Source organism: Phacochoerus africanus, chromosome 1 (assembly GCF_016906955.1).
Source record: "Phacochoerus africanus isolate WHEZ1 chromosome 1, ROS_Pafr_v1, whole genome shotgun sequence".
Classification (NCBI taxonomy): domain Eukaryota; kingdom Metazoa; phylum Chordata; class Mammalia; order Artiodactyla; family Suidae; genus Phacochoerus; species Phacochoerus africanus.
The window spans coordinates 278,398,625-278,416,263 of record NC_062544.1 but is presented as its reverse complement, the minus strand read 5'-3'; the positions used below and the strand labels follow the sequence as shown (position 1 = coordinate 278,416,263).

General features: G+C 42.5%; 1 protein-coding gene across 3 annotated transcripts in view; it reads left to right on the top strand.

Annotated features, from left to right (window-relative positions):
* Window positions 1-17,276, top strand: part of RUNX1 (RUNX family transcription factor 1) — a 263,065-nt gene extending 245,789 nt beyond the window's left edge. For 2 of the 3 annotated variants that reach the window (XM_047796053.1, XM_047796038.1), the window contains 2 exons: window positions 6,295-6,456; window positions 12,353-17,276. In XM_047796053.1, the coding sequence (XP_047652009.1) occupies window positions 6,295-6,456; window positions 12,353-12,828 (638 nt within the window). In that variant the 3' untranslated portion in view covers window positions 12,829-17,276. The remainder of the gene's footprint in view (window positions 1-6,294; window positions 6,457-12,352) is intronic. The other variant, XM_047796044.1, reaches the window with a different exon arrangement.
* The last annotated feature ends 363 nt before the right edge of the window (window positions 17,277-17,639 follow it).

Genomic DNA, 17,639 nt, shown 5'->3' with positions numbered 1-17,639 from the left:
CTGGATTCACATCTACTACGCATGTGTTCTAAATTTGTTGCACCCGTTCTTTTTTTCTGCCTTCTCTAGTTTTAATTGAGCATTTTATGTGATTCCATTCCATTTTATCTCCTCTCTTAGCATATCAGTTATACTTAAAAAATACCTTAGTGGTTGTCCTTGAGTTTGTAAATACATGTTTAACTAATGTTAAGTCACCATCATGTAACTAGAGACCACTTCTTTCCCATTTCTGTCACTGCTGCCATTCATTTCACATACTCCTATTTTAAAACTACCCAATACATTATCACTTCAGACAGTTACGTTTTGGACCAATAAAGAACAGGAAAGATTAACTTTACTTCATTTATTTTATGATGTGCTTCCTTTCTTCATGTAGATCCAAGTTTCCGACCTACAGCTGTTCCTATTCCCTGAAGAACTTTTTTTTTTTTTTTTTTAACATTTCCTACAGGGCAGGTCTGCTGGATAAATTAGCTCAGTTTTTGTCGGTCAAAGAATTATTTTATTTCTCCTTTGAAGGATAATATTGCTGAATACAGAATTCCAGGTTGGTAGCTTTTTTTCTTTCAACAATTTACTACACTCTATTTTTGCTTGCATGGTTTCCAAAGAGAAGTCCACAGTAATTCTTATCATTGCTCCTCTCTAGGTAAGGTGTCTCTCCCCACCTTTCCTTTCTGGTTTCTTTCAGGGTTTTCACTTTGTCTTTGGGTTTTCTGCAGTTTCAATTTGATACGCCTATATGTAGATTATTTGGTATTTATCTTCCTTAGTCTTGCCTGAGCTTCCTGGATCTGTGGTTTGGTATCTGTCATTAATTCTGGCAAATGTGTAGCTATTAATACTTCAAATATTTCTTCTACTCTGCTGTGTATTCTTATTCTGGCATTTCTGCTACACATATATTAATTACACCTTTTGAAATTGTCCCAAAGTTTGTGGACGTTCTGACTTTTGTGTTTTTTTTTCTCTTTACCTTAGAGTCTGATAAGTTGATACTGACATACTTTCAATTTCATTGAAATTCTTTCATAGTTTACTGATTCTTTCCTTAGCCATGACCAGTCTGTTGATGAGCCTATCTAAGGCACTTCTCATTTCTGTTATAGTGTTTTTCATTTCTAGAATTTCCTTTTGAGTCTTAGTATTTCCGTCTCCCTACTTACATTGCCCATCTGTTCTTGCAAGCTGTCTTCTTTTACCATTAGTGCCCTTAATATATTAGTTAAATTCCCTGCCCTGATAACTCCAAAATTTATGTCATATCTGAGTCTTGTTCTGATGCTTGTTTTTTCTCTTCAAATTGTTTTTTCTTGCCTTTTTCATGCCTTATTTCTATTTGAAAGCTGGATGTAATGAATCAGGTAACAGGAACTGAGGTAACAGGCCTCTGGTATGATATTTTATGTTCCTCTAGCTAGGGCTTGGGCTGTGTTTAATGTTTGCTACAGCTGTACTTACCAGAGGCTTCAAATTCTTCTAATGTCCTTGGTTTTTTCGTTTTCTGTTTCTGTCTTCGGACTTCCCTAAGAACTCTTCCCTAAATAGTCTGTCTTGCAGTTCCTTAAGCTGCAACCCACTGCTATTATACTAGAATATAATAATGGATGAGGAGCTGGAGCAGTTCCTAAACGAAAACCCCACAAAAGTGTCCCCATTTAACCCCCATACACACACACATAAGACTGCAGCCCCACAGGAGTTTCTTACTCTCACACTAGTTGTGAATTATCAGTCTGCTTAGTTGTTCGTTTGTTTTTTTTCTTGTTGTAAAGATGGGAGTGATGACTCCTAAGATCTTAACATTTAAGGAATTCCCATCGTGGCTCAGCAGAAACAAATCTAAATAGTATTCATGAGGATGCAGGTTCGATTCCTGGCCTTAGTGGGAAAGGGATCCAGCATTGCCATGAGCTGTGGTGTAGGTTGTGGATGCAGCTCAGATCCCGAGTTGCTATGGCTGTGGCATAGGCCGGCAGCTGTTGCTCTTATTTGACCCCTAGCCTGGGAACTTTCATATGTGTGGAACTTCCTTATATGTTTAGGGTGTGGCCCTAAAAATCAAAAAAAAAAAAAAAAAAGAACAAAAAAACAAAAACTAAGATCTTGACATTTCAGAGCTGAAATTAGAAACAGCAGAATAATTTGACATGAATTATCTGACAGGGTCATTTTTTACTTTGGAGACATTTTATACTCTATACCAAAAGACCAAAGCACTCTACTAAGTTATCAAGTGAGATATGAAGATACCTCTGAGCTCACTACTAGCCTCAATCTCCCCCATCTGTAACTTCCCCTCTTCTTCAACCTCATTTCCAATGGAATAGGGGGGGATCACTATTTCAGGGGAAGGGGACTATTCTATTACTTGATGGATCAAAAAGATTAAAATAGCCTCAATAAAGCAGCTATATCAAAATATTATGTACCTGGAACAAAAGATGCAGGAAGGCTCAAATTAAAATTTTCTAATCTAGTTGTTGTTTTTTAATGGAAACATGAACCAGTTGAGATTGGACCTGTGCCTTCTCCATCCTCACCTCAAGTTTTCTTGCCCCTTCGCCACCTCAGTCCAGTTCCTTCCCAGTGCTCAAGACCCTGGGTGTCAGACCTTTTTCTCGGTGACTAACACAGTGTTACCCAAGTCTCGTCCTGGAGGCGGTGTGTATGGCCTTATCAATAAAGATAAGTTCCTTGGCATGAATTTCTTCTCCTTTTTAGTAATATAATTATAAAAATTAGACTTACTGAGCATTTGATGTGGCCAAAAACTGTGATACCTGCTTTATATATAGCTTATTTCACTTATCTCTATTACCCTTTGAAATAGGAAAACTGTGTATCAGAGGAAATAAGTGACTTGCCCAAGGTCGTATAGCTAGTTTATGATGAAGGCAAAATTCAAACTGAAATCTACCACTTAAATTAGGGCCTTTCCCTTATCTGCTCCTCTCAGAGGCAGAACATAGAATGTAATAAACACCACTAGGGTTCTTATCTCTTAACATGAGAACAGTTGTTCACAAGTCCAGTTAGGCAGGTAATTCAGTTGTTCACCTGGATACAGCCCATAGGTCCCCCACCAGCTATAACTCTGGAAGCCAAGGACTATAATCCTCTCACTACTGAGTTCCCAAAACAGTGGCCCTAATAAGGCAAAAATGTTCTTTGGCAACGTGAATAAATGAGGACCTGAATAACTTCATGAGTCTAAGAGTGACTGAATGAAGTAACTCTCAACATGACGATTAATGCAACAGAAAAAAAAAAAAAAAAAGCCATTCCAAGCATTGTACAGTCCTGGGATCTTCACCAATATCAGACTCTTAAGTTCCAGTGGGGCAGGGGCCTTACTGATCTTATTCCTTGGGCTGTTGGCACATGCCTGGCACAGGGTAATTTTCAATAAACTTGTTCTTTTTGGTGGATTGATCTATAAAAGCAGTCCCTTCAAGAACAAACAGCCCTCTTCTGAAGAATAAAAAGCCTATGGCTTTTTACCTTGACAGCCCCCATCTCATCCCTGCCCTACTCCCTCTTCCCCAAATACGCATATTTTTGCAAGCACCATTCTTTACCTCAGCCACTGATTCTTCCTTAATTCTGTTTGACATACAAGCTAAGCAGAGAATACTGTTTGGGACCCATTTGAATTAAGATCCTGCACGGTCACCACTGCAAGGGGCAAAGAGAGTGTAAGTTAAGTGCACCAGGGTCATCACGCAGAGAGGCCAAAGGCCACTTCTCCTTGTCAGTCTGGTGCTTGGGAGGCCCACAGCTCTGTAACTTCCATACTTTCCTTCATGTGCTCACGTTGGCCCCATCACAGCAAGAATAGTAAATTAATAGTAAACTCAGCATATACCATGTTATTGACCCTTTAAAAAAAATGAATAATCCATGTATTAGAAGAAAACACCCAAAACCCCAATGTGAGAAGCTCGCCATCACCACCTTCCGGCGCACCTCTGCCAATGAAGCCAAGGACAGTTCACTGTGGTCACAGACAGGAAAACTGCTTAAAGGAGGACAGCCGGGTTTTTAGTGCTGTCACCCCTCTAGCACCAAAAGGCTGAGTTGTGGGGTGGAGTAAGAAGATGCTGGAATTTAAAACCCTGTGTTAAAAAAAAAAGTCATAGAACCTGGACTTTAATCATAAAGATCATTTTACCAAAGCATATTTTTAAAAGGCTGTGAAACATTATGCAACGTTTGCATGGTTTAATTATGAGTTTAGAAAAGCCTAGCACAACTTTTTCACTACAGTAAAACATGACAGAGCATGAATCATGGCATAATACTTTATGCTTACTGTGGTTTTAGACATGGGGCTAGGGGTGCTGGGCTGTCTACACAACAGGGCATGAATTACACACCCAGAGGGCTTTATGACAATTATAAAACTTCTTTTGTTTGCTTTTTAAATGATTAAAATATTTGAGTACTACAGACTCAGTAAATATGTATATCCAGGACATATACATGTTTCATAGTAAACATCTGCGTATATGATTTTTTATTTTCTCTTGGCACAAAATACTTGTAGCAATGTGGCAATATTGAAGAATCTGCTATTTCAATTTGCTTTCAGTTATTGGAAACAGTTAGCTGTAGGATAATGCAGGATCTCTGTAGTTGAACACTTATTTTTCACCGAGTCCAGAATGGGCCAGCTCTTTATTCCTTGCCACCCCTCATGTCTAAAATTCAGAAGGAAGTGAAGACCTTTCTTTAATATTAGATCTCAAGGATTCTAAGTTAAAAATATTTCCCCCAGGTTTTTCAAAATTAAAAGTCAGTTACTTTAAAGAAAACAAAGAGATGAGTATGAGAGAAACCAGGGAGAGGGCTGTCAGGGGAAGAATAAGAAGGAAGACGGTTTATCAAATGCTTGATTGTGTTCTCCACTGCGACAACTTCCAAGAGATCAGAGGCTAGGTAAAGGGTAGCCGCTGGAAGTCAAGAGCCCCAGAGGGAGCAGAGATATAACAAGTCGGAATAACTCACTTGTTCATGTCACGACATACACAAAACTTACAACTGGTATTTTCCTAAGAAGCTGTGCTCTATCTTTACTCCCAGCATCATGAAGCCCTGGCTACGAAGACCCTTGGGAGTTAGTGTAGTTTGCTGTCACCTTTGTCCACAAAGGTGGGACACAAAGAGAAAATGAATGTTTAGTCCTAAGATTAACATTAACAAAAACTTAAAAGAAAACAAAAACAAGATAAACATTAACAAAACTATCTCATGGTGGGACAGTGATCATTTGAAATTTTCTTACACATTTTGCCTAAGAATAGAGGGGTGGGTTTTTTCCTCCTCCTTTTCATCTGCAAACAGTACGATGCTTTTGAAAACATAAGACTCCTATGAATTCTGGAGTCAAATTTACAAAATCCTTTCTACCTAAATCTTCTGAAGTCAGACTTTTGTCTCTTCTCTATCCCAGGTGTCTTTTAACAGCAATCTATAAAATACTTGCTCAACATTCTGCCTTTTGAAAGTTGCAAACTTCGGGTCTTGAAAAAATGCAAGACACCTCTGTTAGTACGGGTTTCTAGAGTCAGCTCTGCACAGCCGGGCTCGTGAGCTAGTCATCAGGCTTCATGGCCAGTTTCCCAGCCAGACTTTCTTTTCAGTTATCCTTGGGAGAGAGTTAACCTGAATAGAAAATATTTAAAAGCCATGGAATTTTTTTCTGCCAAAGGTACCAAAACTCCTGCGTTCTTTTTTGCTTACCGGGAGAGACAGGTGATCACCTGATAATCATAGCTGTAATTACTGGTAAAGCTGAAGTTGGGCAGTCAACACCTGCTGTAGGTCACCAGTTTGAACATTAACACTTCTACCTGGAAAGCATAATCAGCTGCTCGCATCATGATTAGTATGACTAAATAACACCTTTGGGAGGAACAGCTATCAGAGGACAATCTTTAAGAATCAAAACAAACCCCTATATTTCAGTATCATTTTGGGAAAAAAATCATCAAAAGCAAATACCTGGACTTAAGTAGGCAGATTTAACACTGGTAAACAGGCCACAGACATGTGTCAGATTTAAACAAAAATAGCTGGTTTTTGGAGTTCCTGCTATGGCACAGGGGGTTAATGATCTGTCATTGCCACAGCTGCAGCTCAGATTCAACCGCCGGCCTGGGAACTTCCATATGCCACAGGTGCAGCAGAAAAAGGAAAGAAAGTAGCTGGTTTTTAATTAAAAGAGTTTACTGTTTTAAATCTTGCCTCCCTCTACATATAACTGACTTCCCTGACTCTCTGCAGACACAAGGCAGATCCAGCCATCCCCACCATGGTCCTACGATCAGTCCTACCAATACCTGGGATCCATTGCCTCTCCTTCTGTCCACCCAGCAACTCCCATCTCGCCTGGACGGGCCAGCGGCATGACAACTCTCTCTGCAGAGCTTTCCAGTCGACTCTCAAGTAAGCTGCTTGAAAACACACTCTTTGGGGAGTTGCCCAGTGGTCTAGTGGTTAGGACTCGGCATTTCACTACTGCTGCCTGGGTTCAGTCCTTGGTCTGGCAACTGAGATTCCACCTCAAGCCACTGTATCCCGTAGCCAAAAAAAAAGAAAAAAACAGAAAACACACTCTTCCAAGTCCAGCTGCAGTGGAAGGTTCTGGAGACCAAAGGAGGTGCATGAAGGGAGAAGCAGTCATTTTTAATTGGATACAATATGGTCTAAAGACAGAGTTGTCTGTCACAGTCTCAGACCCACGTGCTGATTTTCCTTGACACCCAGAGACAGAGGTTATGGATGTGGAGGTAGAAGTGGCTTGGAAAAAGTGGATTCCTCAGGCATTTTGGGGGTGCTTACATTTGGCAGGCGAGGGTGGCACCTCAAGGGTCAATAATACAAAATGTGAGTTCCCGTCAAGTGGCTCAGTTGTAACAAACCTGACTAGTATCCATGAGGACATGGGTTCGATCCCTGGCCTCCCTCCGTGGGTTAAGGATCTGGTGTTGCTGTGAGCTGTGGTGTAGGTCAAAGATGCGGCTGAGATCTGGGGTGGCTGTGGCTGTGGCGTAGGCTGGCAGCTATAGCTCCGATTCGACCCCTAGCCTGGAAACTTCCACATGCCATGGGTATGGCCCTAAAAAAAGACAAAAATACAAAAGGCCAAAGCAGTGAGCTTCTAGAACTCGGATGGTGGAGAGCTGTTAGAAGTCATATGAACAGCGTGCTGGGCTACGTGTGGAAAGGAAGCAGATCTATCCCGATGGGACACCTCAAAGAAGAGCTGCTCATACCGGGTTAGAGGAACAGACTGGAAAGCTCAGGTGTCGTGGTTGGCATATAATTGTTGTTAATACGAGCTCATTAAATATTAGTCATTTAACCTATGAGACCTTTGGGCTTAGCACTCACCTTTGCTTATGGGCAGGGAAATCAGAGTTACACAGAAAAATTCCTTTGTTGAAAGCAAAAGAAGCAACTCCCTGTTTGGGGCTTTGAAACTGGAGCTGGACCAAAGTGAAAATACTTCAGAGAACTTCAGCATTAGGAAACCGGCAAACACACTGCTTGTAGGTTGGGGGAGGGTGGCTGTTTTTGCTTTTCAGCTCTTGGCATCAGATTATAGCAGATTAGGGGGCGGCAAGGGGGCAAAGGCACCATGTCTGCCATTTTAAGTGTTGAGCCACATTGTGTTTTGTGCACAACTGTGATTACTTGAGATTTCACCAAATGCGTTAGCTTCTGAGTCAGAGAATACCTCTCAGCTTCTCAACAGCAGCACCACTGGCCAGATCATTCTTTACTGTAGGGGGAAGTCCTGTACACTGCAGGACCTTCATCAATGTCTGTGGCCTCTAGATGCCAGGAACACGCCCCCGTCATGACAACCAAAAATCATCTGGCATTGCCAAGCATCCTGAGGACTAACACTGCCCCCGACTTGAGAACTGCCTTCACATATACTTTTGCACTGTAGTGAAACAGGAAAGTCAACTTAGTTGCCCGGTTTCCATGTTATTTTCAGCCATGGATGCCAAGAATTTCATGGCACCTGCTGGGCCAAGGAGTTAAGGGACAGGATAGGAATTAATGAAGTCCATTCAGCTTGTTGTTTTAGAAGCTTTGTTCCCTCAGGACTGGTCTGATTCCAAAGGCATTTGTCATCTCGTATTGATTCTTCTTCTTGGTGGTGCTGCTCAGCCCATTGGCGATGGTCTACCTCTGAAGCAATTACTCTTTTCCTTGGAAATGTCCCTGCTGTGTGTGTGTCCCTTCGAATTTATTGTGGAAGTCTTTTGAGTTGGTCTGCACCCAAGACAGTGGGCACCTTAAATCCAAGAACTCTAGCTGCTCCAACTGACCAGTTCAGATGTAAGGGGGGCTTCTCTTTCCACAGGGACATTGCATGTGCACTCTCAAATCACCTCTCACAGCTACACTTGGGAATAGTCTGGACTTCAGTTAGCCAGGGAGTAATAGAAGGGTGTTTTATAGCATGAGGGTGTGAAGTAGATAAAAACCAAGGCGGCCCATTTCAGCATCCAAGCATGACCCTGCACTGTCTTGGAGGGTGGGCCCGGGAGAATTCCAGAGGTGCTTTCACCGGTGGCAGAGAACAGCATGGGAGACTGCTCTTCAACTTGGCAGCTCTCCCTCTGAGAAACCAAGCCTGAAGCCCAGGCCTGAAAAGTGTTGTCATCCGCCTGGGGGCAGGAGGGGGTTGGGATACTTAAAAGAAAAGTGGCTGCCTGGCGGCCAGCTTTGAGAGCCTGCACAGCTCTGAGCCAGCTTTCTCTGAATCCACCCCCCAGCCCCACCTGGGCTTCCTTTTGCAGGAGGGACCTGTGCTCTGTCTCTTTCTCTTCCCTTTGTAGACAGACTCCACACCTTGTCTGAAAAGAGTTGTCATCTGGAGGTTTTCTTTTCTTTTTTTCTTTTTAAATAATGTTTAGCTGCCAACCTGGGCGACAGACAGCATGCATTAATCTGAGTCATGCAAAAGATCCTTTTAAGGCAGCCATTATCTGCTCAGGCTGTTTAATCCTTTGGGGGCAGTGGGAGGGGCCCAGAGTGGGTCTGCTTTCATCCACATCGAGCTGCAGAAGGAAGACTTGAGCTGCCATGGCAAATATTTAGCCCCATTGGTGGGGAAACAATCCCAACTAAAATGCCTGAACCGCCTAATCCCCAGATTTCCTACTTTTTAAAAGCTCCCTGGGAATATGAGGGGTCCCCATCTCTGCCAACACTACCACTGAGTAAGGGGGCACCAAGCCAGCCAAAAGGACAAACGAGCTAAGGCAGGGTGGGTGAACTGTGCGTGACTGGTGGGGCTTGGTAGGGGGAGTCCAATTGGACATAAAAATGAAAACAAATAGGTGAATAGGTATATTGAGTCTGAGCCTATCTAGAGGGCCGAAGCTATTCTGTTATCAAAATATATATATAAAGGATAATTAGACCAAATGGATGGTCTTTTGTAGTGTGACACTGGTACAGTGCAGACAGAAGAATCATCACAGGCAACATCTAAGATCTTACAGATACTGTGCCCACAAGTGAAAGAGCTATTTTCCCCTGACAGCTGAGACTGTCACATCATTCCATTACTTATGTCCGTGACAAACCACGGACTCACTCAGGATTCCAGTAACTTGCTGCCATCACCAGGTTACCATGTAGTGGTTGGAACAGACTGGCAGAGCATGTCCAGACACCGTCGTGAAACAGGGTGACCTTTCATTCATTTTCCAGTGGATTCACCTTTTTGTCTCAGGGCAAATGAAGCAAGAGGAATAATGGGTGGAGTCATTTATTTGTGTCCGGAATATTGCATCAGATGACAACAAATTGTGTTTGCCTAATGCTTTTCCTCCTACCTCGGCTTCTCCCTGGACTATAGAAATCCTAACTGGAAAAATGGAGTAAAGCTTCCTGTTAACTCTCAAGCATGTCATGGCTCTCTGTGTGAGCAAAAACAAGTGACAGGGGCTTGCTCACAGACGGCCCCAGTGGGCAGGGACGAACCCTGTGGAACGAGGTGCGGCCTGGCTTCAGGATGAGCTAGAGAGTGTCCGTGGAAGGGCGGCCCTAGAACCACTGTCAGTTTACAACTTTTTCCCCTACCCACATGTCTGACTTGCTTTGAAAAGATTAACAGGAGTGTTTGTTTGAAAGTCAGACTCCTGGTTTCCTCATTAGTGGAGAGATCTGCCGCAGACTTCGGTTGTTTCTGTAAACTTTAATTACCTTTTTGATGAGGAGTATATCCCCTCATCACATGCACCCCAAATTTACAGAGGAGTTCATTTGGAGGGAAGGAAGGCTGAGGAGAGGGAGGGAGAGAGGAGAGATGAGAGAGAGACAGAGAGAGAGAGAACACTAGCTCTCCCTGCTGGAATAACAGACTTGAAATATGAGGAAGTTGATCAACAGCCGATGCCTTCCAAAAAGAGATTAATTCACCCGGTAGCTTTCCTTTCAGAGCTAGCTCTTGGCTCCATCAAGTTTCTCTGTGGGCCTATACACAAAAGGACACAGGCCACATGCCATCCTGAGCTTGGAGTTATTTTCTATGTTGACTTGAGAACTTATAAATTTTAAAACATTCTTGTCTCTGTTGTTTTGTTGCTGACGTAAAGACTATAGTCCTGGCCTGGTCATTTAATGAATAATTAATTCTGAGGAACAGAAACTACCCCAGGACACCATCCTACATCCACAGTGGTAGGTCTCCGTGGGGGTATTTTTGCTCCCCTCACCCCTACCACCAGAACAGCTGGAAAGTCTGGAGACCTTGTTGGTTGTCACAATGGGGGGAGTGACGGCACTACTGACATCTGGTGGGCAAAGGCCAAGGATGCTGCCAAACATCCCACAATGCACTGGACAGCCCCCCCACTGCCACAGCAAGTCTGGCCCCAAATATCAGTAGTGCCACTGTCAGGAAATTGATCTACAGGACACAGGAAACCCATCCTGGCACCCAAACCCCCCAGGACTTTGGCAGCCCGTGGTTAAGAAAACTGCAGATATCAGACACAACTTAGAATAGATTTACAAGGAGATCCTGCTGAATAGCATTGAGAACTTTGTCTAGATACTCATGTTGCAACAGAAGAAAGGCTGGGGGAAAAATGTAATTGTAATGTATACATGTAAGGATAACCTGACCCCCTTGCTGTACAGTGGGAAAAAAATAATAACAAATAATTTAAAAAAAAAAAGAAAAGAAAGAAAACTGCAGAAAGACAGACAAAAGACAGCCAAAGTCAGTCTGGTCTGTGAAACTGTAAATGCCATAATCCTAAAACAATGTGTTTTATAGACAAAGTTTTGCCATTCCTGGTAAAATTTCAACATGTACAAAAACAGAGTAGACCAATCAAGGTCCTGGAGCCACTCCTGTTAACAAATCAGTGAAATATATATTAGAGAAAACCCTGTGAAATCAAGGCTATCCTATTTCTAAAGATGTGGGAGTGATCTGAAGATAGATATAAGGAAGAAAAGAGTGATGTGGTGGTCACTGCTAGGGCATGCGCTGGGTTCAATCATAGGAAACTGCCAATTTTTAACTATTCCAGGCCTACAGAAATGGCAATTTCCTATGATTCAACCTAAATATTATATATAGTATTATATTATTATATATTACTATCATTATGACAACATATTATGCATATATTCTGATATTAATCGATGAATGCATCCATTATATTAGTAATTCAGGTGTTGTATACGTCTTATACATTGTTAAAAATTAAATTTTACATTAATATTAACATATTAATATATTGATCATATAGAAAGCTGGTAAGCTCTTTTCTGCAAAGGACCAGATACTAAATATTTTAGGCTTTCTGAGCCCTTCTGGCCCTCCAATCTCTACCATGACCACTCAACTCTGCAGTGATACCTCAAAAGCAGTCACAGATAATACATAAAAGAATGAGTGAGGCTGTTTCCAATAAAACTTTATGGACATCGATATTTAAATTCCGTATCATTTTCACGTCAGGAAATCTTTTTTTGCTTTTTGCAACCATTTTAAGAAAAGTAAAACTCATTCTTAGCTTGTGGGCCATACGAAAATTGCTAGCAGGTGGACTTGGCAGGTGGGTTTGCCAAATTCGAAGTTACACCAATATTATATCTCTATCACGCATGTTATTTCTACACTGTATTATATCACACACCATATCGGGTTGCACGAGGCTGTATGTTACCGTCCTCTCATACCAGCTCCCTGGGCAGCAAGCAGCAGTCCATCCTGGGTAATCCTGAGGGCGGGCCGGCGGAGTAAGAGGCGTGGCTTCCCTGAATCGCCAGCTCAGGATATTTTCTCGCTCACCCACAGGTGCACCTGACCTGACGGCCTTTGGCGACCCGCGCCAGTTCCCCGCGCTGCCCTCCATCTCTGACCCCCGCATGCACTACCCCGGCGCCTTCACCTACTCCCCGACGCCCGTCACGTCGGGCATCGGCATCGGCATGTCGGCCATGAGCTCGGCCACGCGCTATCACACGTACCTGCCACCGCCCTACCCCGGCTCGTCGCAGGCACAGGGCGGCCCGTTCCAGGCCAGCTCGCCGTCCTACCACCTCTACTACGGCGCGTCAGCTGGCTCCTACCAGTTCTCCATGGTAGGCGGCGAACGCTCGCCGCCGCGCATCTTGCCGCCCTGCACCAACGCCTCCACCGGCTCGGCACTGCTCAACCCCAGCCTCCCAAACCAGAGCGACGTGGTGGAGGCTGAGGGCAGCCACAGCAACTCCCCCACCAACATGGCGCCTGCCGCGCGCCTCGAAGAGGCCGTATGGCGGCCCTACTGAGGCTGCGCACGCACCCGCCGCGCGTCCTCCCGGAAGCGCCTACTCACGGCCCAGCCTCGAGTTCTGGAGAAACCATGTGGGCCAGGCCACCGGCCCGGGGAGCGCCGCGCAGTGAACGTGATCTGTGATCTCACTTCCGGGCTGGGAGCCTCCGGGCAGCCTGTGCTTCCGAAGTCTGCAGTTCACAGTTGCTCTTGGCCCATCTCAGATTTTTCAAACCTGACGCAACTTGAGGGTGTCCTCTTCATCACCCGTGGACACGTTGTATGGCAAACAGGAAGATTCCCAGAGGGAAACTGTGAATGCTTCTGATTTAGCAATGCTGTGAATAAAAGAAAGATTTTATACCCTTGACTTTTTAACCAAGTTGTTTATTCCAAAGAGTATGGAATTGGGGGTTTTGTTTTTTTTTTCGGGGAGGGGGGACGGGGGATGCAACTCATCCTGTTTGGCATCTAATTCATATTTTTAATTTTTTCTTCCAGCACCTTATAAATTGCAAAATGCATATTTGCATTTGGGGTGGTTTTATTTTTATATATATATATATAAATTTGAGCTTGCTTCTTTCTTGCTTTGACAGATGAAAGAAATATGATTCCTTTTTCTGTAAGTTTTATTTAACTTTTCTTTTGGACTTTTGTGTAGTTGTTTTTTGAGAAACAACTACAGCTTTGGGTCATTTTCAACTACTGTATTCCCACAAGGAATCCCTAGATATTTATGTATCTTGATGTTTAGACACTTACTTAATGTGTTGATACTTTTTTATTATTTAAATGTACTTATATTAAGAGGAAGAATATCAAGTACTACATTTTTTGTTTTTGATAATAGCCAAAGTTAATTGTATCACATTGAAGAAGGTTAAAAAAAATGGGTAATGTGATCACTTGGTTATCTAAATATTGTTTACATTAAACTCCCTTTAATGTTAATCAAACGAGTTGGTAGCTAATGCAGCGATTTTTTTTAGTAGGCTTTTTAGATACTGAGGGTCACTCCAAAGATCTGAACTATGGAATTTTCTGCCAAGCTCAACAAAGGGTCTCATGTCTGACTCCCTCCTTCAGAGAAGGTCAAATTCGGTTCCAGAAGTTTCAGGTAAATGCCAATGATCGCACCTCTGGAGAGGATTTATTTTCTGCCTGGGGGTTTTGTTCACTCCATGGCCCCTTGATAATGTCAGACATGCTTTGTAGCAAAACAAATCCGAAGTAAGGAGGAGCAGTATCCACATGGAAATGGAATGAATGAATTTAGGGGTTCCTTAACTGTTCAGTTCTGAGGTGGGAAGATCATCTGAATTCAGAGTTCAGACTTTGTATAGCTCCAAGAAAATATTCCTCTGTGATACAATACCTGTCCACTGCTGCAGAACAAAACTTGTGGCCGTCCCCCAAGGCTGGGAGTGAAAGGGACTAAACGGGATGCCTTTGATAGCCAAAGGTCTCCAGCTCAGTTTTCATAGGGTGGGCCCAGAAGCAGCCCTGAAAAAGCCACATCCCCTCTGTGTGCCTCAGTGGAGCCATGTGGGAGAACATTGTCCTACCCATGCAGGACCCCATCCCATGCTGCTCATTAAACCACCAATCTTTGCATTACCCTCACCAGGCTGAGACCCTCCCCTGTAGGATGTGTGCACTTTTACCCATGCATCAGCATGATGGGAAAGACTCATGTCACTGCTGCCCTTGGCTACAGTTCAAACATATCCAATGTCACTGTAAATTTTATGGAACTATTTTTATTGGAGGATTTGGTCAGAATGCAGTTGTTGTACAACTCATGAATACTAACTGCTGATTTTGACGTGCGTGCTCAAAATGATCTGGTTGTTATTTAATGTACCTCTTAAATTAGTTGAAACGATTTCAGGTCAACTCTGAAGAGTATTTGAAAGCAGGACTTCAGAACAGTGTTTGATTTTTATTTTATAAATTTAAGGATTCAAATTAGAAAGATCTTTGGCTGCAGGCAGCAAAACAGCTGGTCTTATTTAAAACAACTTGTTTTTGAGTTTTCTTATATATATATATTGATTATTTGTTTTACACAAATGCAGTAGCACTTTGGTAAGAGTTAAAGAGTAAAGCAGTTTGTGTGGTCAGGTCATTCTTATCTAGAAAAGAGCTAAAGCAGATCTTGGAGAAACTCAGAATATATTTATTTTCAGTTTAGACACAAGTCTCCCTCCACCACTCAATTTCATGTTTTATTCTATATTACATTTTGCAGCAAAATTACCCTTATATGTCAGTAAATTCAATTTTTTTTTTAAATTTCTGAAAAGGACCATTAGCGCATTTACCCCAAATTGAACTTAAAAGTTCTTTTCAGCGCATTGCCTTATCTGACCTGACAAAATATTGATTTAAAAATGAAGGAGAAAAAATGTATATTTTTTCAGTTCAATTCTGGTACCTGAAGATTTTCCAACTCAGGATCAGCCTAATGCCTACAAGGGAAATCAGATAGCCTCTCACATTGAATCCTCACCTCAAAGCCATGTATGAGGAGGGCTTGTCACTTTGTTGTAGACCCATGGGTTTGGCCATTCAGAGTTTCACAGACCGTTACCAGCATATATAGATAGTATTTAATCTTTCCAGAAAAAAAGGAAAAAGCCAAACCTTAGTTGTTCTGGAGATAGGTCTCATACTTACATGTTTTCCCCCCAGAGGAATTCCATTCTATTGCTTTCAAGTAAATTAAGGTGGTCCTTTATCAAGACAACAAGGTAATAACTGGATGTATCTGGGAGCATAGGTCCAGGAGAAGAAAGATTACAGCCATCTCTACTGCTTGTTCATATCTTTGTTTATAATTTCAACATAGACCCATATTTCGGTTCTTTTTTTTTTCTATCTACAGATACTTGTATTTCTTTCCCTCTCTGCCCCCCAATATCACCCTCTCTCTCTCTTCCCCTCCCTCCTCCAAATCCCACCTCTTCCCTCGTTTATTCTAGCTTTGTAAAAGGAGATAGCACACCAAACACCAGATAGGCGAAGCTGCACTTTTCCTCCCTTTATAGAAAGGAACATAGTGAGTCAGCCTTTCTCCTGTGTAGGGGTTTCTTCCAGCAGAACAGAGACATTGCCAACCATTTGGGATCTGCTTGCTGTCCGAGTACAGCAATAGAAATCTTCCTGGGCAAATTACCATCAGTGAGTTAACAGACAGTCTTTCTGCTGCCTAGGGTTTCTGTGCAGATAAACAGAAATGCTCTGATTAGAAAGGAAATGAATGGTTTCACTCAAATGTCCTGCAATTTAGGATTGCAGATTTCTGTCTTGAAATACCTGTTTCCTTGGGACATTCTGTCCTGGAGATTTTTGGTTTGGGTGTTTTTTGTTTTCTGGGGAATGACATGTTTGGGGTCTTTCATACATGAGAAATCGGTAGAACAGTGATATCAGAAAGCATTTTTTACTTCTGAACAAAATGCCTTTTTGTTTACCTGCAGTGTACAATTGTTTGGGATTTTTCGTTTGTCTGTTTCTTTGTTTGGAATTTTCCCCTCCCTTTAGCCAGATCAGTATTGATGAGGCTGATCATTTGGCATTTTTTTCCCCTTCCAGAAGAGTTGCATCAACAAAGTTAATTGTATTTATGTATGTAAATAGATTTTAAGCTTCGTTATAAAATATTGTTAATACCTGTAATAATTTTTTCAATTTTTTGTGTGTTTCTAAGGACCTTTTCTTATGTTTGCTAAATACTGTAGACAAAAAAAAATGCTTCTTTCTACTTTGTTTATTTTAGACTTAAAAATGAACTACTTTTTATTCACTTTTGTAAAGAGTTAATAGCATGGTTCCAATTTTTTTTTTAAAGAAGTTCACTTTTTGTTCTGGGGAAATGAATGTGCAAAAAACAAAAAGAGAGAGAGAGAACTGTTGGTTCTTTGTGCTATTCTGGATGTATAAAAATCAATGGAAAAAAATAAACTTCCAAATTGAAATGACAGTATAACACATCTGTTGAAAAAGTAATACTGGGAAATGCATATACTTGACGAGGCTCCGCCTCATGTCTATTTGTGTAGCAGTTACTGGATCTGTTCACAAAGCATCCTGGAAATTGGTGTGTGGTTTCTTTCTCCCTGGTACTGATGTAGCAAACACCCTCTGCACGGGAGCTGCCAGTCTTGAGTTTTAAACCAGATATGTGATGAGAGCACACCCCAGAAGCCCCTCTCCAACGCGTTTCTAGATAGCGCAGGAGAGCAGGCACCCCATCATGCATGGCCCACTGCCCCTAGTCGGAGTGGCCACCCCCTCTGCCAGGAGCATTCACCGTGCCCAGCCTGTGCAGGGCAGCTGGACTGCTGCTGCCCAGGGACCATTGGAGCCTTACTCTCTTTGTACCGCAGTTTCTTCTGTAAATCCAATATTATACCTAGTGAATGGCAAATAAACAGTTTGGCAAGTACATACACCCTACCACACTGGTTTCGTCTTTCTCTGAGCTGCCTTCTCTAAGCTGCTGGGTTGGGAAGCTGAATGAAGTCAGCCCCTGACTCCTGCCGTGACACACAGAAAACTGCCTTCAACAGGCAGCTGCTCCCAGGCTTATAGTCTGCAAGCTAAAGTCTTTAACCTCCCTGACCACCTAGGTACAGCCCACGCTCTGGGGTTGCTTCTTCAGGTATGAGGGAACACTGAAGCATGAATGAATGCTTGTTAAAAATAAATAAATAAATAAATAAATAAATAAGAGGAGTTCCATTACAGCTCAGCAGTGATGAACCCAACTAGTATCCATGAGGATGCAGGTGCAGTCCCTGGTCTCGCCCAGTAGGTTAA